This window comes from Ambystoma mexicanum, chromosome 12 (assembly GCF_040938575.1).
Source record: "Ambystoma mexicanum isolate Mex_15411 chromosome 12, UKY_AmexF1_1, whole genome shotgun sequence".
Classification (NCBI taxonomy): domain Eukaryota; kingdom Metazoa; phylum Chordata; class Amphibia; order Caudata; family Ambystomatidae; genus Ambystoma; species Ambystoma mexicanum.
The window spans coordinates 1,098,358,099-1,098,383,907 of NC_090936.1; the positions used below are offsets into that span (position 1 = coordinate 1,098,358,099).

General features: G+C 51.1%; 1 protein-coding gene across 1 annotated transcript in view; it reads left to right on the forward strand.

The window, feature by feature from the left end:
* Positions 1–25,809, forward strand: part of FBH1 (F-box DNA helicase 1) — a 1,469,681-nt gene that overhangs the window by 630,945 nt on the left and 812,927 nt on the right. Inside the window, exon 10 of the mRNA XM_069629653.1 lies at positions 514–736. Coding sequence (XP_069485754.1) covers positions 514–736 — 223 coding nt within the window. The remainder of the gene's footprint in view (positions 1–513; positions 737–25,809) is intronic.

Sequence of the window (25,809 nt, forward strand, 5' to 3'; positions counted from 1 at the left end):
TACTCGCTGTGCTATCTGACCGAAAATATAGTACACTTTTTTTCATAAAACACGCAAAAAGGTCTATCTCAGCGTGACTGTGAGGGTTCCGCTCTGACCAACTGAATCTAAGGTTGCATTAGATACTCACTCTGCTCTGCCAACACTTTTGATCTTCACAACTTTTAAAAACATTGCAGTCCATACCCCCAAACAGGAATATTCAATTCACGATAATCTTCAACAAATATCAAGTTGCATGAGGAGTGTTGTAGTTTAGTAATATTTTAATTGTGTCCTATCTAACCAGAAGTTTCCCCATGTATTTATTTTATTAGAATGTTGGGAACATGTTTTGTTCCATTCTGAAATGTTCTTCTGTGTCGACATAACTGTCTCTGGATGTACATATGTTGATCTTTGTAATGAAGAATTTGGCAAGTGTTTTTCAAAATCAGAAACGAAGTAGAAAACTTGACTGAAATTTCATATAAAATACCAAACCTCATGTTTGTGTTTGCTTTCGATTTGTAGTTACGCCCAGAAGAAGAAGTTGAACTCCACCAAATTGACACCATTCATAGTAAACCATGTCCTTCCAGAAAAGAAGGGAGGGTTTATTAGAGCGAAGATGGTTGCTCAGACAATCGAAGCCTTCTTTGCCTCTGCAGATAACACCATCTCTACAGAGCATGCACCCCTCTGGTGTAAAGATACGCACGGGAGGAAAGTCCTGGTGGAACATGAGGAAAGAAAGGTATGTTTTAGGGATCCTTGAAAATGTGACTCAGATCTTGGGTGGGAATGTCCACATGCCTAATTTTGCTGCTCCATTGGTGGTCTTGTAAAACAAATACTGGAAAGTTCATCTTTACTTCCTCCAGACTCTTGGGAGGGTTATTCTGGCTGCAAGACAATGTACTTGATCGTTCTTTACAGTGTAGCCTATAGCAGAAATAGCAGTAGAAATGTGGACTACTCAATCATAGTCTCCAGCCCTGCGATAGGTACTTTAATTCTGTTTCTGCTGATTAATGTTGTTTATATAGCCTGCAGGTCCCCTCATATTTTCTTTTGCATCCATTATCCCCTTCCGCCCAACACATACAATGTTGCACATATGCACCATACTTAAATGGGTACTTTATCACTTGAAGAGTGCGAAACTACAAGCTGAGAAACAAGTGGATTTTAAATTGTCCCATTCTGAGATTACCTCCCCTTCTAGTCTCATGTGGAGGACCTTTAAATTGGATGGTAATAGCATTTATACTATAGCGCTTAGAAGCAAGAGGAATCTGACATACAGTAATACATACAAATGTGGTGAGGTTATTATTTTTATTCTCCAGCATGGGGTCTGGCGTGGATTCACATGCCCATGAATATTCCCTGTCGTCAGGCTGGGAATCCTCGGTAAAGAAAAAATCAGTATCAGTTTCGTTTCTAATCTGTCTTTCTTAGTAGTAACCAATCACTGATCTCTGGGTCATACTGCCCCCAGCCAATGACTGCCCTCTCCCTAAGCCCCGCCTCTGGCAGCCATCCTCAGATTTTTACTGCCCGCTCAAGTGTTGGGAGTCCTCGTGTTTAGCTCTCGGTTTTTTGCTGCGTTTTCACGCTTTTTTCAGGAGTTTTCTCATTTTTTCGATTTAATCGAGCCTCAAGCTCCACCGCTTCTACTTCCGATAACGGGGACCCGTTTCGGAATTCTTCTACGCCCCTCAAGGGTGAAGTTTTTGTCGAGTTTACACTTCTTGGAGGATTCCGGAAGATCTGTGGCCTACCTCAACGGTCATAGCCCAGGACAAGGGGAGCTCGACGGCCGGATCCAAGCTGTTCAGGAACTGCCCTGGATGCAGATTATATAACGTTTTCAAGGAGGACGAGCATTCGCGATGCCTCTACTGCCTTCATGGGGACAAGATGCACGTGGAGAAGGACTGTGCGTTCTGCAAGAACCTTTCGCAACAGACCAAACAAGATCGTCGTTCCCGCCTCGCCACCTGGCTGGAGTAGGGCACAGCAAGTGAGAAGGCGAAGAAGAAGTCTGAGCGAGCTTCTAAGTCCTTTGAGGGCGCCCCAGTGACGGGGGCCCAACAGAAGGCCAAGCACCACGAGTCCGCGGGCTCCGGGAGCGCCGAAAGGTTGGGCTCTTCGGTTGCCAAGCAGGGCGCTACTTCCCCGGCACGTTCGACCACGAGCCAGCGCTCTGGTCCGGGTATGAGGAAGTCCGAGAACTCGGGTAGGCCTCTGGAGCGGACCTGGTCAATCTCGAAGGGGGAGCGAGGCGCTGATCCTCCCCCAAGGCAAAGGCCCAGGACGCACCTAAGGTGGTGAGGACTTTGATCCACCCGGCTAAAGCCTCTACCGAAGTGGTCGCTGCGACCCTGGCGGAGCCTGCTGAGACTATGCCAATGGAAACGGCCTCTGGGCCCAGAGTATCCCTGCCGCCTCGGAGGGAATCCTCTTTCCAGCACATCGCTATGACCCCCGTGAAGCCCCCGGCTGAAAAAGAGGGGGGGGGGCGGTGGCCATTACAGACTCGGAATCAGCCTCTGAAGAGGAACTGGTGGAGACCGAGGAGGGCCTCAACGAAAGGTCCATAGGCCTCAACGAGAGGTTCAGAAACCTCAACGAGAGGTTCGAGAAGGTTCGATCCTAGGGGACGGTCCCTGCTGACGAGATCGAAGATAGCGACGACGAACAGGGCCCAATGGAGCGGCCATCCCGTCCGTCGCAGCCATTGCCCGAGCCCCAGGATAGCTCGGTGGCCATTTTGTTGGCAATCCAATCCTTATGTACCGAGATAAGGACGAGATTACCACGCACCCCGACGGAGGAGCCAGAACCAGGCCCGTCGGGAAGCCCTCCGAACAAGCGGAGGAGAGTCCACCCCGCTCCGCACTTCGTGCCTGCGAGACCGGTGGACCCCTCACCCCCCTCGCCGGGAGAGGATACGGCGACGGGGACGGACGATGTCGGCGGCGATGACACAGCAGACATCCCGTCATCACCCCCCCGCGAGCATCCCCAGCCGACAAGGTTGGCTCTTCCCACGCCATGATAACCAGGGCATCCGAGCTCTTCCAGCTCTGCCCTGAAGAACAGAAAAAGGAGGGGTTTCTGTACCAACGACGAGAGGCTAAGAGGAAGACGGCCCTCGCGGTGCCTTTACTCGACATCTGGGACGAGGGGCTTGCGGCCCTCAAGAACCCTGCCACGACACCCACCAAGAGGGACAGGTACGAAAAGAAGTACAGAGTCCCCGATGCCTCCTCCCTGTGCCTCAGGGCCCAGCCCACTCCGGACTCGGTCGTCTCGGCAGCGGCTAAGAAGAAGGCAGCGGGCACGGCGGCTTCAACTTCCACTTCCCCGCCAGACAGCGAGGGCAAGAAGTTGGACTCTATGGGACGACGAGTCATCTCGTCGGCGGCGACGACGATTAAGGCGGCCAATGCCTTAGCGATCGTGGCCCGCTATGACAGGGATCTCTGGTTCAAAATAGCTCCCCTGCTAGATTTCCTGCCTGATGACAAAAGGGCAGAGGCCCTAGAAATTCAGCAGGAGGGCGAGGTGGCGTCGGATCACACCATAACGGTGGTGACGGACATCGCCGATACTGGATTTCGCCAACTAGGCAACAGAGTTTGCCTCCGACAACTGGGATGGCTCAAGTCGACAGACTTTCGCCAGGACGTCCAGACCAGGGTGTAGGACATGCCGTTCGATGGCAACAACCTCTTTGGTAAGGCGGCGGATGAGTCTCTACAGGCCATCAAGACCGACTCGGAGACGGCCCGGGCCCTTGGGGTGCTTCAGCAGCGACGGCCCTTTCGGAGCCCTGGAGGCAGATAAGGTGCCTCCAAAGGATCCAGTGGTGGCTCCTCCGCTTACCGCCAGGCAGCCCGCTCCTCTTCCCAGGAGGCCTACAGAGGTCGCGGCAAGCAAGGGGGATCCCGCCGTCGTCGTCAAGGAGGCCAAGGCGGCAAGGCCTCCTCCAAACAAGACCGAGCTGTGTCGTCGGGCCCCCACCGAAGCACCCCAGTGGGAGGCCGGCTGACAAAGTTCGTCAGCGTGTGGGAGTCCATCTCCACCGACCGTTGGGTGCTGGACACCCTGGCCAACGGGCACTCGCTGCAATTCCAAAAGAAGTGCCCTCGCATTCTCCCGTGGCCAGGAAGGAGAATCGCGGCCCTCAACTGCTGTTGGAAGTAAAGGCGATGCTCAAAAAAGGTGCCATGGAGCTCGTCCCTGGGAGGCTCCGGGGCTCCGGAGTGTACTCGAGGCTCAAGGTACTTTCTCGTCAGAAAGAAGACCGGCGGTTGGCGCCCCATCCTGGACCTGCGTCGGTTAAACAAATACATCAAGGTGCAGAAATTCAGGATGGTCACCCACCAGCACGTGCTGGGACAGCTGGAGCAAGGCGACTTCCTATCGTTGTTGGACCTGGAGGATGCTTACTTCCACATCCCCATTCTAAAAAGGCGCAGGAAGTTCCTCAGGTTCGTGGTTCAGGGACGCCACTACCAATTCAGAGCCTTACCGTTCGGATTAAAGTCGGCACCCAGGGTTTTCGCCAAGTGCCTGGCACCAGTGGCGGCGCGGCTGCGCCTGCAGGGGATCCACGTCTACCCTTACCTGGACGACTGGCTAATCCGGGCAAGGTCAAGGGAACTCACCGTAGATCATACGGCGAGGACCGTCCGGTTGCTCATGGAGCTGGGGTTTGCCATCAACTACCCCAAATCCCACCTGGTTCCATCGCAAGTAGCTCTGTTTTTGGAGGCGAAGCTCGATACTGTGGAGCAATTGGCCTCCCCTTCAGAGGAGAGGACCAAGACCATCCTGGGCAAGGTGCGGTGCCTGTTAGCCACGGACGTGGCCAGGGTGAGGTCTATCAAGTCCCTTCTCGTGATGATGTCCTCATGCATCTACCTTGTGCCCCTGTGCAGACTTCGGATGCGTCCGCTACAGGAGTTCCTCGACGCCCGCTGGTTTCAGGCAAGGGGTTGCTTTGAGGACCGGATCCCCCTCGACAAGGAGGGAGTTCCGTCGGGCGATCCTATGGTGGGGCACCCGGGCTCACCTCCCGACGGGCACGGACTTTCAAACCCTGGCGTTTCAAGAGACGGTGACTACGGACGCCTCTCTGGAGGGTTGGGGGGCCCACACCGGAGATCTCCATGCAAGAGGCCTTTGGCTCCTGGAGGAGCAGTCTCTTCACATCAACATCTTGGAGCTCCGAGCAGTGTTCTGGGCGTTCAAGTCGTTCCTCCCGTCCCTCAAGCACAAAGTGGTGAGGATCTTCACAGACAACACCACCACGATGTTCTACATACGGAAGCAGGGGGGCACCAGATCCCCAGCCCTATCCAAGGAGGCCCAGGATCTGTGGCACTGGGCCGTCGCCCAGGGGATGTTTCTGGTTCCCTTCCACCCGGCAGGAATAAAAAACACCATCGCCACTCACTCAGCAGGGAGCTGTGCTCGTGCCACGAGGGAACTGCGCCAGGATCAAGTGGATCGACTCTTTCAATGATGGGGCAAACCCCAGATCGACCTGTTCACGACGGCGACGAACTCCAAGTGCCAGAGGTTCGCCAGCAGGTTCCCACAGCCGAGGAGCATGGGCGATGCTTTCTCGTTCCCTTGGGACGGCCTGTTTCTGTACGCGTTCCCTCCGTTGCCGTTGCTGCTCCGCCTCATCAACCAGCTCAAGAAGTCCAGGTGCAGGATGATGCTCGTCGCACCGGCGTGGCCGAGGCAGATCTGGTTCCCAGACCTTCTGGACTTGTCAACGTCCCCGCCAGTCAGGCTGCCGGCGGACGCGGATCTTCTCTCCAGAGAAGGAGGCGCCATTCTCCATCACGACCCACAGTCGCTGAACTTGCAGGCCTGGCTTCTGCAGCACTAGAGTTTGGAGGGTACGATATCCCGGCTGATTGCAGAGAGGTTCTTGCAAAGGCCAGGGCGTCCTCAACTCTCAAGTGTTACAGTCATAAATGGAAGAGGTTCTTTGTCTGGTGCCGTGCACAGAACATTAACCCTCTGCGGATTACGGCCCCTCAAGTGCTGCCATACCTACTGTCTCTGGCCAAAGCTGGTCTGGCTCACGCCTCCATAAAAATACATCTGGCTGCCATCTCCCGATATACCAGGACTACGGGACGGGCGTCCTTGTGGTCTCATCGCCTGGTGAAGGAATTTATGAAGGGACTATTCCGATCATTCCCGCCGGTGAAGGCTTCTGCCCCGGCGTGGGAGCTTAATGTGGTGCTGACCAGACTCATGGGACCCCCATTCGAACCTATGCATTCAGCGCCTTTGAAGTTCCTGTCATGGAAGACAGCGTTCCTTGTGGCCATCACCTCTGCACGACGAGTGGGAGAGATTCAGGCCCTATCTTGCAAGCCTCCATACTTGACTTTTCATGACACAAGGGTGGTGCTAAGGACGCCCCCCTCCTTCATGCCCAAGGTGCCATTGGACGTCCACCTCAACGAGCCCTTGGTGTTACCAGTTTTCTTCCCGTCGCCTTCGATGCCGGCCGAGAGGACTTTGCACTCGCTGGATGTAGCTAGAACGCTGAAGTTCTACGTGGACCGCACGAAGAGTTTTCGGAAGACGTCACAACTGTTTGTGAATTTTGGGTCTGTGAATCAAGGGAAGGCTCTATCGAAGACTTCCATTTCCATATGGCTCTCCGGCTGCATCATGCATTGTAACCGGTTGGCAAACCGACCGCTGCCCAGCCGTCCGAGAGCCCATTCGACCAGAGCGATCGCTGCTACCACGGCGTTCCTGTCTGGTGTGCCCCTGATGGACATCTGCAGGGCTGCTACGTGGAGGTCGACGCACACCTTCACAAGATTCTACTGTGTCCATCGGGACTTGGGGAGGAGTCCATGGTCGGCCAAGCAGTCCTGCGCAACCTGTTCGCTTAAGGTGAGCCTGGTCAGGCGGTAAGAGATGCTTAATGTTGAGCCTGTTGTCACCTCCCGTGGTTGTGCATGTGTATACTGCTATGTATTCTTTTATTCATGAGCATGTAAATCCATGCCAGACCCCATGCTGGAGAAGGAACAAGTTACTTACCTGTAACTGCTGTTCTCCAGCATGGGTCTGGCATGGATTCACATGCGAACCCTCCCTCCTACCCTTCTACGGCTCTTCACTTGGTCATACTGCCACTTGGCGTGCTACCAAATCTGAGGATGGCTGCCAGAGGCGGGGCTTTGGGAGAGGGCAGTCATTGGCTGGGGGCAGTATGGCCCAGAGATCAGTGACTGGTTACTACTAAGAAAGGCAGATCAGAAACGAAACTGATACTGATTTTTTCTTTACCGAGGATTCCCAGCCTGACGACGGAGAATATTCATGAGCATGTGAATCCATGCCAGACCCATGCTGGAGAACAACAGTTACAGGTAAGTAACTTGTTCCTTACCTCTGTAATTCCAGTCCATTTGATGGAGTTGTCTTAACATATTTTGTGATGTTCACAACTTTGAATTGTTCCCCTCTTCAAACTCATTTTCGGATCCCATGCCTCTTTAAGCCTATATTAGCCAGTTGTGACAGGGTGAGGGATCTCACCCTGTCAAGGGGGGGTTGGAGCCCTCTCTCAGCCTTGGGCAGGAGGCCTAGCAGGAGGGCTTCTAGTGCCCGTTCTGCCCCAGTGGCGGAGTTAGAGGGTTGGGAGAGCCCAGTCTCTGTTCTTCCCTTATGTGCTGTGGTAAGTCAGAATCAGGAGACTGAAACTGTTATTTTGCTTTAGGGGTCCTTTATTGTTAAATTCCTCAACCCTTAATCTAATCCTAATGCGCTGAGCCCCACCCTAAAGAAAATAATTTTTGACAGGATTTCTTACAAATAAAGTTAAGTCAGTTGTCCAGAAATCTATTCTAGCCTGAATTCTGTCCCTACAGTCTTGAACAAAGGAAAAAATATTTGAACAAAAAGATATGGTTTTTCCCCAAACATAGGAATGTTAATGGCTTCTGACCCCACCTTGGTCTCCTGATCACACGCAAAAAGGGACTCCTTGCTCTTTTGCACGGTTCCAGTCAGTAAAAAAAGTCTGTCTTATCATTCTCTAACTCTTTGCGTTGTATTATAGTCTTGAATTAGTCTCTTCCTCATTAATATTTATCAGGCAGAGTGTCTCGGGCTCTGGTTTACGAAAAAGCCTGGGTTGCTTTCTGATTAGTTAGTCCACTACGGGTATTTTCATTGGATTCCCCACTCAGGAATCTTGTCCAGGTCTCTCCAATGATTCTTACACCCACCCGCCCTGGGGTTTGCTTTCTCTTACACCCCGCCCGCCCTGGGGTTTGCTTTCTCTTACACCCCGCCCACCCTGGGGTTTGGTTTCTCTTACACCCAGCCCACCCTGGGGTTTCGTTTCTCTTACACCCCGCCGGCCCAGGGGTTTGGTTTCTCTTAACCCTGGGGTTTGGTTTCTCTTACACCCCGCCCACCCTTGGTTTTGGTTTCTCTTACATCCCGCATGCTCAAGGGTTTGGTTTCTCTTACACCCCGCCTGCCCAGGGGTTTGGTTTCTCTTATCCCCTATTCCTAAATAGGCGACAGACCAGCTCCCACTAGCGTCAGTCACCACATGAGGGATAGCTAGCGGTGCTTGGAGGAGCAGCTTAGCTAATTTATATGGCTTCTAAAAAGAATTTGAAGTACGAAAAAGTCACATGGACTTTTTTGTGTACCCAGCCTACAGGCCTTTGTTCCAGGTTGAGTTGCCCACTTAGTCCAATTTTGGTTTTTGTGTTGAAAAGGTGAGTAACTTTTACACTTTGCCAACATATGTATTGGAACATTTCCCCTCTCAGGTTATTTTCTGTGGTTTGTTACTTTTTTTTTAAAAAGTCCACTGCTATTTTTCTTGTGCGCTTTTTTCTAAGGGGAAGTTCAATTGACCTAAATTTGTATATTTCACCTTAAGATATATGTTCACTTACTGTGCTTTTGATTTTTGCTATGGTGGCAAAAGTACCTGGGCCTATGTTATTCTTGCAGCCAGTATTTTTTTTCCCTTTTCCGTGCTGCTTTAATGCAATTAGTTGGGGTTGTGCGATGTATCACAACAGTCACAAAGAGACCGACCGTAAAAAAGGGGCTTGTTGCATGATGCTTAACCAAAGTGTGTGATCCTTGGCAAATGATTTAATCTCACTGTGTATTGCCTAAAAACATTGTGAGTTCTCAAAGCCTGCAATCTTTTATACATAACAATACCACTGTCATAACCGGTCAAAATCAGTTTTGATTGATGAACGTCTTTGAGAGATGGTTTGCAAGTGTTTTAAAATATAGAGTGGCCGTGCCAACCTGCCATGTCCGAAGGTCATAGCTAGTGGTCTTGTAGTGTTCTAAAATGGAAAGTGGACACAGCCGAAGGCCATGGCTAGTGGTCTGGTAGTGTTCTAAAATATACTGTGGACACGGCTATGGGTCGTGGCCACTGACCATGCACAGGAAAAATCTATGGAATAACAAAACACTTGAAGTTCAAGGGAACAATGTTAGTCGCAGGGACGTTAAGGTGAGCAACACATTGTAACAAAACCGTTTGAAATTCAAGGAAAAAACTTTAGGCGCATGGACGTTAAGGTGAGAATTTAACGCAACAAAACCCCTGAGATTCAGCTAAAGCTACCTTAACTTCACAACCCCTGTTGCGCAGCCTATGACCACAATAATGACATCACAGATGACATTATTGGTTACATCACTAATGGCATCATGTGGCAGTTATTCCTCCGAAATCACCCCTGGTGTCCTATGGACTCTAATTAAATGGAGACTAAAACCGCCACTTGTAATCCGGTGGTTATTCCGCTGGACCAAGTAGCGGTAACAGTAATTCCGCTTGGTGGTATCTCGGCAGATTTGCTGCCGAGATACCACCAAACTTGTAATGAGGCCCAAAGCCTTCTGTTTGACCACTAATTTTAAAATACACCTGACTTGACAGTAATAAAAATCCACCATGAGAGAGAGAAGAGGTCGAATGTAGACTTTTAACAATGGTGGCGTGAGTGGAGAGGCATGAGGTACTCCACATGCGTCCAGAGGATGAAAGAAAAATTCCACGGTGAACGTCCTTTGTTCGGTTAGATAGAAAGGATGGAAGCCATGTATTAGCCGAGTCTGATACTCCAGAAATGAGATAATCTGGAAAGCAAGATATCATAATTAACCGTATCAAAATCGGTGGCGAGGTGCAATTTGAGATTTTCAGCATTACTGTTTAACAAAATGTAGTCCCAAAGGGCAACTAATGCAGTCGCAGTCTATCTACAGATATGTGCACCTTCCTTGTAACCGTTATGAGGATGTTTGTATAGGCTGTATTATGCTGTGGTGGTTGTGACCAGCCCCTAGTCTGCCGACTGGTTGCAAGTACTGTAGTAGTATGTGTACTGAAGTTGCAGGGCCTTGGGCGCCTGGCTCATGTGTGTGGTTTGTGGCCACTGGCCAGATTATTGGGTGCATGGTTGTATTCTGCTGAAGCGATTGTGGCCAGCCACTAGAGTCTGGTGTGTGTGGGTTGTGGATACTAGCCAGTTTCTTGGCTGCATAGGCCACTGGTTGCAAGTTCTGGAATAGTATGTGTACAGAAGTGCACAGGGCCTTGGGCGGCTGGTTTGTGTGTGGGTTGTGGCCACTGGCCGTATTATGCTGCCGTGGTTGTGGCCAGCCACTAGATTCTTCGCTGCATGGCTGCACCCAAGAGTCCACCCACTGGTTGCAAGTACTGTAATAGTATGTGTACAGAAGTGGACAGGGTCTTGGGCGGCTGGCTTGTGTGTGTGGGTTGTGGCTACTAGCCATATTTTTGGGTGCATGGGTGTATTATGCTGTGGTGGTTGTGGCCAGCCACTAGACTCTTGGGTGCATGGATTATTGGGTGTATGGCTGTATTATGCTGTGATGGTTGTGGCCTGCCCCTACACTCTTGGGTGCACGCAGGTCTGCTCACTGATGGAAGAACTGTAATAGTATGTGTGCAGAAGTGGACAGGACCTTGGGTGCCTGGTTTATGTGTGTGGGTTGTGGCCATTGGCCCGATTCTTGGGTGCATGGGCGTATTGTACTGTGGTGGTTGTGGCCAGCCCCTAGACTCTTGGGTGTGTGGCCGGACCACCTCAGCACAACACGCCCATGCATCCAAGAATTTGGCCAGTGGCATAAGCATTGCAGAAACATATGTATAGAAATGCAATTTGCACATTACAAAGAAGCATGACAGCAATTAGCATACACTCACTGTACATAGTGTGCAGGCATTGCATACTTTTTGCAACAGAGTGACAGAATCCCATTGGAGTGGAAATGGCAATTTTGCATATTGTGCTATTGCGGGTAAACATTTTGTTTGTTGCATGTGGAAATGCAAAATGTATAAATCTGAATGTTAACACCAAATTCAATAACCTAACTTCACAGAAGGTAATCACACAGAGGTGGTAGGCAACGTTTACCGCTGCTCTGTAGCAGCAGCCCAGTCAGTAAATTTTTATTGCAAGTTGAACACTGAATGACATGGTGATTGATACCCCCCTCAGTCTGATAGGCCGATGCTGTGTGATGGTATTACACTCTGACATGTGCATTCACTAGTGGTTCATCTAAGGGTTGTCCTGGCAAGAGTGCAGGACAGAGTTAAGTAGCTGTCAGGTCAATGGATTGGTCTGAGCCCAATCAAAGTAATCACCTAGCATTCCACTGTATAGACAGACTAATAAATGTGTTGCATGCTTTGTCATGGAGCCTGTCTTAGAGTCACATAAATTACTTGCCACTATAAAAAGCAGTAGGATTTGTCACTGAAATCTGTAGATTGTAGGACTGCTTAAAAAGCAGTAGCCTACTGCATAAATCTGTAGGCTTGGCAAGTATGGTAATGTCTAATCCGTATCATCTATCTTTGGTATTGGCCTTTTCTCATTGCTTGTAATCTGTCTCCTATGCCCAGGTTTAGCACTTGCACATTCTGGAAAGGCTGTTAATCTGGTTGTATGTGTTAGCACCCTGGGACCACACCCTTATGCTCCGTATAGGAAGCTTCGTGGGAGGTATATGGGGATGGGGGAATCGAATCCCCTGGGCCTCACACTGCAACCTCTAAAGCTAGGATGGGATAAACTGGGGCATTCATCCAAGTCACTCAGGAAATTCATCTGGTTCCCTTTTAAAACTGAAAGCAATTAATGCGGATGCAAGCAGCCGGTTGAAGCAACCCTGTTGGCTCTCACAAATCCTCCTATGCCGCACATGCTCTGTGGATCCATTGCTGGGACTGCGAGTTTACAATCAAAAACATCAACAAAATTCGGGTCTCAAGAAATCTGCAAACCCTGTCGGGTTTGCGGACTGCGGACCTCTTGAGCACTATCATGCTGACCATACTAGTCAGCCCTGAGCCTCACAGTATCCCAGTCAGAGGTGTTGCTAGCGTGGGGCTGAAGGGGCTATAGCTCAGGGTCTTTTGGTTGTAGCACCAGGATAGAAGTCCAGGAGCTACAACCAAAAGGTTAGCTAGCCCTGAGTCCTGACAGTCTCAACATTTGTGTAGCTCCAGACCTAGCAACACCCCTGATCCCAGTGAAAAGTTTGATTCTCCAGCATGTGGTCTGGCATGGATTCACATGCTCATCAATATTCCCCGTCGTCAGGCTGGGGAATATTGATGAGCGTGAAAGCTTTGATTCACCTGGCTAAGGCCACTATCGAGGGAGTCGTTGCGGCCCTGGCGAAGCCTGTGGAGGCTACCCCAGTGGAGACGACCTCGGGGCCCAGAGTTTCCCTGCCACCGCAGAGAGAATCCTCTTTTCAACCCATCGATAAGACCCCCGTGAGAACCCCGGTGGAAAAAGAGGGGGGCGGTGGCCATCACGGACACGGATACAGCCTCTGAAGAGGAGCTGGCTGCAGTCGTGAAGATCCTGGACAAGAGGTTCGAGGAAGTCCGGTCCCACGGGAGGGATCCCGACGAGGCGGACGAAGAAAGCGACAGAGGCGCCGATGAGGCTCCCGTGGAGGCGGAGGATTCCACTCCCAAACTGTTGCGCCAGTGGCAACCGGTACCTGGGCCACAGGACAACTCAGGAGCAATCCTGATGGCGATCCAGGCCTTGTGTACGGAGATAAGGACAAGGTTGCCCTTACCCCCAACGGACGTCCCAGCGGAACCTGGACCGTCGGGAAGCCCTCCAAGCAAGCAGAGGAGAACTCATCCCCCACCGCCCTTCCAGCCGACGCGGCTCTCACAGCCTTCTTCTCCTTCCCCAGTCCCAATGGATGACACGGGACAGAGACGGCCACGACGGAGACGGATGATGACGGTGGTCACGACGGGATGGGCCTCTCCGCCCAACAAAATTGGCTCCTTCCACGCAATGATCGCCAGGGCATCCGAGCTCTTCCAGCTCTGCCCCGTAGAACAGAAGAAGGAAGGTTTCCTCTATCAACAGCGTGAGGCCAAGAGGAAGACAGTCCTTTCGGTCCCGTTACTTGATGACATCTGGGACGAGGGGCTGGAGCTCCTGAAGAACCCGTCCACGACCCCTGCCAAGAGAGACTGGTACGAGAAGAAGTACCGGGTCCTGGATTCCGTCCCCATGTGCCTTAGGGCGCAGCCGACCCCGGATTCGGTTGTCTCAGCGGCGGCCAAGAAAGCGGCGGGGGCGACGGCTTCAACTTCGACCTCACCGCCGGACGGCGAAGGGAAGAAATTGCGACGGGTCATCTCGTCGGCGGCGACGACGATTAAAGCGGCCAACGCCCTCGCGATTTTGGCCCGCTACGACAGGGAGCTGTGGTTTAAGATTGCTCCTCTGCTGGACTTCCTCCCGGACGACAAGAGGGCTGAGGCCCTGGAGATCCTGCAGGAAGGCGAGGTGGCGTCGGACCACGCTATAACGGTGGCCACGGACATTGCTGACACCCTCTTCTGCCAGATGGGCAATGGTGTTTGCCTTCGCTGGCGTGGTTGTCTCAAGGCAACCGATTTCCACCAGGACGTGCAGACCAGAGTTTTGGACATGTCTTTCGACGGAAACAACCTGTTTGGCAAGACAGTGGACGAGTCACTGCAGGCTATCAAGGCCGACATGGAGACAGCACGGGCCTTGGGAGTTTTACAGCAGCGACGGCTGCCCTTTCGGAACTCCGGAGGAAAGCAAGGTGCCTCCAAAGGATTTGGCGGCGGCTCCTCGACGCACCACCAGGCGGCCCGCTCCTCTTTGCAGGAGGCCTACAGAGGACGCGGCAAGTCAGGAGGATCTCGTCGTCGTCAAGGAGGCCAAGGCGGCAAGGCCACTACCAAGCAGGACTGAACCGGCCGTAGCGTCGGGCCCCCACCTGAGCACCCCGGTGGGAGGCCGGCTGGCGAAGTTCGTCAGCGTGTGGGAGTCCATCTCCACTGACCGTTGGGTGTTGGATGCCCTGGTCCGCGGGCACACTCTCGAGTTTCTAAAGAAATGCCCCCGCATTCCTCCCGTGGCCAGGAAGGAAAACCATGTCCCTCAACTGCTGCTGGAAGTAAGGGCAATACTGAAGAAAGGGGCCATCGAGCTTGTCCCAAAGAGGCTCACTCTCGCTACTTCCTCGTAAGAAAGGAGCCCGGCGTCTGGCGACCCATCCTGGACCTTCGTCGTTTAAACAAGTACATCAAGTGCCAGAAGTTCTGGATGGTCACTCTCCAGCACGTGCTGGGACAGCTGGAGGAGGGCGACTTCCTGTCTTCGCTGGACTTGGAGGATGCCTACTTCCACATCCCCATTCTAAAAAGACATTTGAAAGTTTCTCAGATTCGTAGTCCAAGGACGGCACTACCAGTTCAAGGCCCTTCCCTGCGGATTGAAGTTGGCGCCCAGGGTATTCACCAAGTGCCTAGCACCAGTGGTGGCGCGGCTGCGCCTGCAGGGGATTCACGTCTACCCCTACCTGGACGATTGCCTCATCTGAGCAAGGACAAGAGAACTCGCCGTCGAGCACACAGCGAAGACAGTCCAGCTGCTCACGGATTTGAGATTCTCCATCAATTTTGCGAAATCCCACCTGGTCCCGTCGCACTGTTCCTGGGAGCCAGTCTCGACAAAGTGGCATGGTTGGCCTCGCCGTTGGAGGAAAGGACGAAGGCCATCCTGGGCAAGGTGCAGCGGCTGTCAACCATGGACGTGGCCAGAGTGAGGTCCATCAAGTCCCTTCTCGGCATGATGTCCTCGTTCATCTACCTCGTACGCCTGTGCAGGGTGTGGATGCGTCCACTGCAAGAGGTCCTCGACGCCCGTTGGATGCAAGCGGCAGGCAGCTTCGAAGACGGGATCTCGCTCAACGAGACCTTCCGCCAAGCAATCCGGTGGTGCGGCACCCGCGCGCATCTCGCGGCGGGTATGGACTTCCAGACCCCTGAACATCAGGAGACGGTGACAACGATTGCCTCACTGGAGGGATGGGGCGCGCATACCGGAGATCTCCACGCAAGAAGCTTTTGTCTCCCGGAGTAGAGGCCACTACACATCAACGTCCTGGAGCTCCGAGCCGTGTTCTGGGCCCTCAGGTCGTTCCTCCTGTCCCTCAAGGGCAAGGTGGTGAGGATCTTCACCGACAACACCACCCCAATGTTTTACATCCGGAAGCAGGGAGGCACCAGATCCCCAGCCCTATCCAAGGAGGACCAGGATCTGTGGCACTGGGCCGTCGCTCAAGGGATGTTTCTGGTACCCTTCCACCTGGCAGGAATAAAGAACACCATCACCGACTCACTCAGCAGGGAGCTGCGCTCGTGCCACGAGTGGGAGCTGCGACAGGATCAAGCAGATCTGCTATTCAAACAATGGGGCAATCCCTAAATCGACTTATTTGCGACGGTGACAAGCGCCAAGTGCCGGAGATTCACCAGCAGGTTTCCCCAGCCCCATTCCCCTGGGACAGCCTGGTCCTCACCGTTGCCGTTGCGACTCATCAACCAACTCAGACAGTTCCGGTGCAGGATGATCCTTGTCGCACCGGCGTGGCCGAGACAGATCTGGTTCCTGGACCTTCCTGGACCTTCTGGACATATCAGCGTTCCCCCCAGTCAAACTGCCGACAGACACGGATCTCCTTTCCAGAGAAGGAGATGCCATCCTCCACCACGACCCGGGGTCGCTGAACTTGCAGGCCTGGCTCCTACAGCACTAGAGTTTGGAGGGTACGATATCCCTGCGGACTGCAAGGAGGTGCTTGCAAAGGCCAGGGCGTCCTCAACTCTCAAGTGCTACGGATACAAATGGAAGAGGTTTTCTGTCTGCTGCCGAGCATAGAAGATTAACCCTCTGCGGATTACGGCCCCTCAAGTGCTGCCGTACTTGCTATCGCTGGCCAAGGCGGGGCTGGACCATGCCTCCATGAAGATCCATCTGGCGGCTATCTCCCGCTACACCAGATCTCCGGGACGCTCATCCATGGGGTCCCATCACCTGGTGAAGGAGTTCATGGAGGGACTGTTCCGATGCTTCCCGCCGGTGAAGGCTCTGGCCCCGGCGTGGGAGCTCAACATGGTGCTGACCAGGCTCATGGGCCCGCCATTCGAGCCTCTGCATTCAGCACAGTAAAAGTTCCTGTCGTGGGAAACAGCGTTTCTTGTGGCCATAACCTCTGCACGTCGAGTGGGAGAGATCCAGGCCCTCTCCTGCAAGCCTCCATACCTGACTTTCCACTAGTCAAGGGTGGTGCTGAGGGCGCACCCCTCCTTCATGCCCAAGGTGCCGTCTGACTTCCATCTCAACGAGCCCTTGGTGTTACCTGTTTTCTTCCCGTCGCCTTTGTCGCCGGCCGAGAGGACCGCACGAACAGTTTTCGGAACACATCACAGCTGTTTGTGAACTTTAGACCTGTGAACCAGGGGAAGGTCCTCTCGAAGGCTTCCATTTCCAGATGGCTCTGCGGCTGCATCATGCACTGTCATCGGTTGGCAAACCGACCGTTGCCCGGCCGTCCGAGAGCTGATTCGACCAGAGCGATCACTGCTACCACAGCGTTCCTATCTGGTGTGCCCCTGCTGGACATCTGCAGGGCTGCTACGTGGAGGTCGACGCACACCTTCACGAGATTCTACTGCGTCGACCGGATTCCAGGGAGGAGTCCAGAGTCGGCCAGGCAGTGCTGCGCAACCTGTTCGCTGAAGGTGGGCCTGGTGAGGAGGTAAGTGATGCTTAATGTTGAGTTGATTAAATGCTTAATGTTGAGCCTTGCCACCTCCTGTAGTTGTGCATGTGTGTACTGCTATGTATTCTTATATTCATGAGCATGTGAATCCATGCCAGACCCCATGCTGGAGAAGGAACAAGTTACTTACCTGTAACTGTTGTTCTCCAGCATGGGTCTGGCATGGATTCACATGCAAACCCTCCCTCCTACCCCTCTGCGGCTCTTCACTTGGTCATACTGCCACTTTACGTGCTACCAAATCCGAAGATGGCTGCCAGAGGAGGGGCTTAGGTAGAGGGCAGTCATTGGCTGGGGGCAGTATGACCCAGAGACCAGTGATTGGTTATTAGGAGAAAGACAGTTCAGAAACGAAACTGAAACTGATTTTTTTCTTTACCGAGGATTCCCAACCTGACGACAGGGAATATTTATGAGCATGTGAATCCATGCCAGACCCATGCTGGAGAACAACAGTTACAGGTAAGTAACTTGTTCCTTCTCCAAGGGACTTTTACACAAACACACCAATTGATGTTAGTGTCAGGGACTATGAAGCAAGGGACTGCAGCGTTATAAAACAAATAAGCAAACTGCGCCGGCCAGTGTAATCTAAGATGGTTGCCCCTTCTTGGAACATCCGCCTCACTACGCAGGCCTCATGGCGAGGTTCGATAGACTACCCCCATGCCCTCCCGAGGATTCAGGTGCAAGCAAGGTACCAGAAAGCCAACCCACCGGAGGAGGTAAAAAGTCAGATCACACAGTTGTGGATTTTTCTTTTTTAAACATTATTTCCATTGACCTTAATAGAACCTAAAGTTATTTTGCTATACCTTAAACCCTGAACGGACTTTGGAGGTAAGTACAGCCTTTTTTCTTCACTTCCCCTACACAACTCATTTATTTGAGGGGCATTGGCTAGCCCTTATGGTTACCAGTGCAGGGACTGTGTCCCTTTCACGATTGCTGTGTTGTTTTTAATCATCTGACAGTTAAGTGCTGTAGGGGTACTGTGTATCCATTTTTCAATATATTCCCGAAAGAGAGGTCAAAACGCTTCACAAGTTGTGCTATCGTGAACATGCTGTATGGACTACTTTGAGCACAGATTGTTGCACAGGATGAGATTAGACCTTCGTTGTAAACAACTATGATGCAGCTAGTTCTCAACCTCAGCAGTTTACTAGACAATATCATGACATGTTTGTATAAACTGTGCACTGTGTGACAGGGTCAGTAACAGAAAGTAGTGGTGTGGAGTAGATGAAATAAGAGTAGTAGGGAGTAAAATTTGAGGGTGATGGGACCTCTATACCAAGAGTTTTGAAGGCCCCCCCCGAGTCTTGCTGCAGCCTGTGTCTGTATATATGACATACGTACCATGTTTCCTTACCCCCAAATCTGTCACACACAATGCTGGCCAGTCTCTTTCTTGGTGGAAGAATGAGCCAGCAGTGTGCACGAGAGAGAGCATGCAGCGAGCAACTGTACAGCAAAGCAAAGGGCACTGCGAGGCTGCTACAAGATACAGCCCTGTACAATAGACAGACCAACAGCTCCAGTGTTCTCCGCACACTGCAAAGTTCAAACAGACAATTCCCTTGCCGGTGAACAGGCCTTGGAGCGGTCTGCAGTGCAATGTAACAACAGCCCCAAACCTAATAAGAACTTGATCATTATTTGTAATCACGGCATACCAACATTGCCTATGGACGGTGGACGCTTGAATGAGAAAGGGGCGGGGTTTAATCCCCTTTTTTGTGTTTGTTCACTTATGATCCCTTCCCTGGAGAAAAGGAAGACTGGTTGGATTAGGGAACCAGGTCAGAGGACTAGCCAATGGAAAGGGAAGTGGGTGGATGAAAAGGGGCAAAGGAAACGGTGTAGGTTATTTGGGTGAGGTCGGAGGACGGAGGCCCAAGAGGAGTAAGCACAGGACAGGAGAGCATGGATAAGGATTACTGAAGGGAGTGTGCAAGGTGATGTATTAGTTGGTGAGAGAACATGGTACTTGGATTTGAGTGTGTGTGTGTGTACGCAAGGTGTGCGATTGGAGTTTCTAGGGGAGAGTAGAGAGTGAGTGAAAAGGTGACTAGGTTACTAAGGGAGTGAAAGGAGAGCAAGAAGGTGGCTGTGGAGTAGTATTGTACAATTAGTAATGTGGCAATAGGAGAGTAGTAGTGGTGTTGTTAGGCCATCACCTCAGGTAGACAGCTTTGTAGATAGTATTGGTTACCAATCTCTAGTGACCATCATGGGACTGAGGGGCATCTGTTTTAGGGAGTGAACACCTGTCTGTAAACGAGATAGAGAAGGACAACCTTAGAGAGGCCCTTGAGGTCCCAGTCCTGTGAAATGAAGACTTCGGGATTTCCAGTTGCAAGACTATTCTACGTCTGTGCAGTGAAGGAGTCCCCACTTGAGAGGATGCAAGCTAGACACAGGCACAGTGTACAACTCCAGGTGGCAAAGACAGAAGAGCAAGAACTCAAGACTAGTTAGGGCCACCAGTCTAAGGTAGCGAGACCCCAATTACTGGCCTTACCTGCTGATAACGAGCAGAGCTTGACTCTGCAGTAAATTGGCTTGGCCAGTGGTACCTCCAGCAGCAGTCCACTGGCATCCTTCTGTGTTTTCTTCTTCTTTGGATTCTTGGCTCTGATGGTCAACAACAAATATGGCTTCAGAATGTCTTCTTATATCCTAAATCATAAGCTAGGGGTGAAGAACCAGCACTATTGTTTGACAGCCCGCTCACCTAGCAACTACTCGGCAACCTCAACTTCATGCTGGCTAGAATGTGTAATGAGGATGTCTGCCTCCACCTACCCACATCAACCAATTCACTCTCAAAGGGTATTTCCCTGGCTTCTTGCAAGAATCCCATGAGAATGCATGACCCAGACCTTCCTGATCCTGACTGGCAGAATATTTTTCAAAAAGGACAGAACAACAAAGGTAGGGTTCAAAACCCGAAAATGTTGCTATTTTGGACTTTGATTGCTATGAAACGGCTATGTCACAGTAAAATGTTTGAAGGGGAGGTGTCATTGTCACCAGCCTGCCACTGTTGCACTGGAAAATGTTTTCTTGCAGAACTCATAATACATTGGGAGGAAGGTGGCAGAAGTCCTTCTGTGATGGAACCTATAAAGGCTGGCCACTGCCCCCAAAACAAGTGAGTTAAGCCAGAGGGTAAGATTGAAAAAGACTTCACTCCTACAAATTATACCATGATAACACACACCATCTGTAAATATACGGCAGGTCCCATAAAAGTAGGTTGGAAAGCTTCAAATGCATAAAATATCATAAAAAGAAGGGATTTGCAGTTTCCTCTATTTTCCTTAAGTATGTCTGTCTGCCAGGTTCCTGGCATGAGTTCAGGGACCAGTATAGTTACCTCACAATTAGTCTTTGGGATGACTGTTTATTTAAGTTTATTGAGCAGCTCTCTTGGAGGACTCCTGCCCTGTGGTGTCCAGTTAAGGGATGAAGATAGGTTTAGATGTTAACCCCACCCCTCTTAGGGGTGCCATTTTGCAGCATGAAGCCCTCCCTCCTCCCCATTACCTGCATCCTGTGATCCTCCATCAGCAACTTTCCGCAGCAAAAGAGGACTGATTTACTGTTTCCTTTTTATACCTGTTTCCTGTTGAAGTTCCTCCGGGTTACTTTCGCTATATAAGAATTGTCCTTTAGACATCCATTTGCCCGGTCATCCACAGCAAAGGGTGGACAGAGCTTAAGGGTTGCTGCCATAAAGGGGCGCTAGAGAGCCCAGCTAAGATGGCCGCGCGCTTGTGAGCTCCTAAGCACCCTACATTGATCCAGACAAAATTCTGCGTTTCCCGGCCAGCTGAAGCTTTTATTTTCGGTGACCTGCTGTGTGACTGACTCGCCCACAAGGTGTATAACTTTTGGTCCCCTATGTGATTGAGGAGCGGAGACACGAGTAATGATGTCTGGGGTGCCTTTGATTTGCGGCTTCAGTGTCGGCCCAGGAGGACGGAGGGGTGAGCGGAACGGGCTGAGTGTGACCTGCTGCGCGCCCAGTAAGAGATTGAGGGACAGAGGCGGTGAGCTCACAGTGCCGGAGCGGACTGCAGCGCTGTTCAAGGAAAGGCTGTTTATCCCACCGCAGGAGGAGAGCAGAGTCTGATACCCGGGGCACCGTCCCTGGGGAAGCAGTTGGACCCGTTGTCAGAGGAGAGCAGAGTCTCCGATACAGGGGAGGAGGAGCTCCTGGTGACCAAGGAGAGCCGTTGGCCCTGCGAGATGGAGGAGCGCTGGGGTAGACGATAGCAGATCTAAGAGAACGCCAACGGGGAGAGCCTGATGATGGGAGAGCTGGCATGTTAATGCTCGGACAGTGGATTTAAAACAGCTGGAGAGGGAAACACCCTGTCGAGAGCTAAACCCGCTGAGAGAAGCCAACTGCAACGTGCTGGGTAATAACAATAGCTGAATAAAGTTGCGTGCTAGGCCCCAGTGCCAACTACTGGTGAATTTAACATTGGGCAAGCTTGTGTGGAGTATATCCCCCCACCCCTCTACAGCCTGGACGTTGACCGCCGAGCTCAGATGAAAGAGCAGCACTGGGAGCAATACTCTAGAGAGGAGACAAGCTGTGGAGGGACTGATACTGATGACTCCTGCTAATACACCCGAAGCTTGAGGACGTTGCCCAAAGAGGTAATCTAATGTTGTCAACTAGTACATGTACTCTGGCTACCGAATGGTGGAGGACCTGCCCCCCCCCCAATCCCACCTGGATCAGTGTTAAGTTATTGGCAGAGGAGTCACCCCTCTCAGTTGACAGTGTGATAAATACTGAGCGGTGGGCTCACACATGTAGCAAAATAAAGGGAAGTGAAATATCACAGAGCACGGAAGGATCGTGGTCAAGAGGGAAGTAATGAGGCGCTACCTGTGGTGACTACCTGAAACAGCGGAAAGTGGTAGCTGGATACTTGGACAGCCAGGGTTCAGTGGTGCACGACTCCAGTGAGGTTGCCAGGAAGGATAGAGTAGTGAAGGGAGCCAATGCAGATGAAGGCATAGGGTGCAGCGATCAGTGTCTATATTTGGAAATCACTGTCTCTTGGTGGACCAGTGACACCAGGGGAGGGACGACGAGATTTACCCAGGCGCCTGGCAAGATGCTGAAGGCACGCAAAGGGGGGAAACAGCAATCAAAGCTGCAATTTGACACTCCCTCTCAAAACAAAAACCACAGGACAATGGATAATTCTCCAGACGGGAGTGTTCAGCCCTCTTCCTAAGACACCTCAGGGGCATTCCGCAACATTAAAGAGATGTTCAATCAACTACAAAACAGCATACACTTGCTAGACGGGAAGATGGACACCTTAACATGCAAGGTAGACCACATGCAGGTCTGACTTGATAAGCATTGAGAGAGACTGGACGAAGTGGTGAGACGGGTGTCCACGGTGGAAGATGAATCCTTGTCTACGTCCAGGGAAAAGACTCCAGTGAAACGGGCCTTGAAGGAACTAGCTGATAAGCAGGGGAATCTTGAGTCCAGATCTAGGAGCAATAATTTAAGAATAGTGGGAGTGCCTGAAACAGTGGAGCAGAGATCCATGGAACCCTTAGTCGAGGAGATGTTGCGCGAGGCATTGGGAGCAAAGGATTTCTTAGCTGTGTTTATAGTGGAAAGAGCGCACCGAATAGCAAGTGGGAGAAAGCCGATACCAGTGGCCCCTCCCCGAATGCTGAACTATGGGGATAGCGATCTCACTCTTCGCAAAGCCAGGGAAAAGGGAACTTTAATCTATAAGGGAAATACCATCAAACTCTTCACTGTTTTTTCAGATAAGGTGCAAACATCCCAGAGAATATACATGGATGTAAAGAAACAATTGCATCAGAGGGACATACGTTATGCCATGAGAATAGAACACAAGGAACAAGAGATCTTTTTTCACACCCCGGATGAGGCCAACACTTTTCTTGAACAATTGCAGCGCAACCCCAGACAGCGGGGAAACAATGGGCGACACTACACTTACTGTGATATATCCTTACCTATTATCAATGGGCGATAAAAAGTAGGATGTCTAAATTGGTGGCAGCTGTGGCACGTGTGTTAACATAGTGAGACTGCGGTGGATGGCTGGGTACTGAGTTTCCCCTCATGCAGAAGCTTATGTTTGTTGACAGAGGGCAGTGGGGGATGAGGCTCGCATGTTGGGGTCAGCCGGAGGAGAGGGAGGGGGTTGAGAATACTGCCATGTTGAGGTTGTTGGTGGGGTTGGGGGGAGGAACTGGAAAAGGGATTGCAGTGACGGATGCCTCTGGGGACTACTCTCATTCAACCTTGGAGTTGTTTTTACTATTGGGCTGGACGATGAAACAATACTAAACATACATCAGGGTATTTGGATAGTTGTATAAACGAAGAGCAAACACATGACTGCACCACTTAAATATATGACATGGAATATTAGAGGCTTGAATTGCCCATCTAAAGCTCGCAAGGTTTTACTATATGTGCAGCGCCACCAAGTTAATATAGCGTTCGTTCAGGAAACAAATTTGACACCATCAGGCGAGGCACGGTTTGGGCAAAGATGGGGTTGTCATCGCTACTACTCCTCATATTCCTCCTAATCTAGAGGGGTCTGTATACTGGTGCAAGGCTTGATTGGGTTTCGCCTCACTGAAGTGATCAAGGGCCAGGAGGGGCGGGCAGTGCTGGTCCTGGGCACTACAAATGGCCAGGCAATAGCCCTAATTAATTACTATGGCCCCAATCAAGACTGGGTGGAAACGTTAGAGTGATAATCGCAGCAGCTAGACAAGCGGGCACCTGGGGTAATTATATGGGCAGGTGACTTCAATGCAGTGTTAGGACCAGGGGTGCTCAAAGACCGTTACTGGCATCAACCTATAAATTACGAGACCTATGTTTGGCATGGGAGCTAAATGTTATATGGCGGACTAGGCATGAAGGTGAGGAGGGATACACTTTTCATTCCACAGTACACCAGTCAGCATCATAACTAGACTTTTTTCTGAACTCAGACACAATGGTGGGGTGGGTGAGGGAGGCCACAATATTGGCACGTACATTATCAGATCATGCACCTGTGGTGGTCACTCTGGAAGTGCCGGGGCAGACGGGCTGGTGACCTCGCCATTGAAAAGTTCTTTGAAAAAAATGTGGGCTTGGTCAACTCATATGCAATATTATGGGAGTGCTTTAAATGTGTGATTCGAGGGGAGTGCATAGTGAAGGAGTCTGATATATTAAGACAAATCCGGCAGGAATTAGCGAATAGTGAGGCACTATTACAGCAGATGCAGGTGGATGTGGGGACTATTACTATACCGCTTAAACAGAAGGAGATCAGGGAGGAACTGGATACATTTAGGGCACTGCCACAAAGAGAGGTAACGTTTCTGATGGGGAAGGTGGCTGTTCGACAGTACAGAGAGAGGGCAATGCCCGGGCAGTCTACTTGCCAGGGCTGCGAGAACTGACACACCAGAACACATATCTTCTCTGTTAAATCCAAACAGGGAGAAGTGAGACATCGTTCAGGAATTTGGCATGTTTTACACCCGTCTGTACTCCTTGAAGACCTGAGTTACACAATCTGAGATTGCTTTCCCGGATGACAGCGCCTTGATTGCCAGATGGATTTCCTCCAGTTCAACCACTCCCTCTGTTCATCAGTACACCAGTAAAGTGCCACCTGATTATGGATCTGGCAATCAAGGCAATGTCATCGGGGAAAGCGCTGGGTACTGAATGCTTCACAGCAGAGTTTTATAAGCATTACGCGTTGGAGCTGACCCCACATCTTCTGGACACGTATCGACAGGCTCTAAATTATGGTGGTTACTGTATTATTGAAACCTGGGAAGGCAACAGATGAATGTTCCTCCTACCGCCCTATATCGCTTACCAACCTAGATAATAAGATCCTAGCTAAGGTGTTGGTGATGCGGTTGGTGCCATTAATGCATGGGTGTGTGCGATCCGATCAATCGGTATTCATACCAGGGCGCTCTATCTTCCATTAGCTGTGGCGGATGTTTGGTCTAATCTCAGCGGTTCAGCAGGATGAGTCAATTGTGGCTGCATTTTTGGATGCAGAAAAAGCATTCGACTCGGTTGAATGGTCCTTCTTGTTCGCAGTTTTATGGAGGATGAGCAAGGGGGAGGTGTTTATATCGCTGATTTTGTTACTTTACACACTTCCGGTGCCGAGGGTCAGAGAAAATCGCCAGATGACACTACAGTTATTATTGGAAAGGGACACATGACAGGGGTGTCTCCTCTTGCCACTGTTATTCGCTTTGGCGATTGAGCCTTTGGCTGAACTGATGCAGGATAAACATATTCACAGGTGTATTCAACTGTATGAATATAAAGTGGTGATCTCCCTTTATGCAGTTCACATGGTAATTCATATTAAAAACCCACAGGACAACCTGAGACCAGTCATGGTAGATATACTATACTTCGGCGACTTCTCTGGTCTGATGATTAATGTTGGGAAATCAGTGCTGTGCCCACTTAGCAGTTCGCTGATGGGTATGGCTTTCAATGGCATATGTTGCATACCATGTACCTAG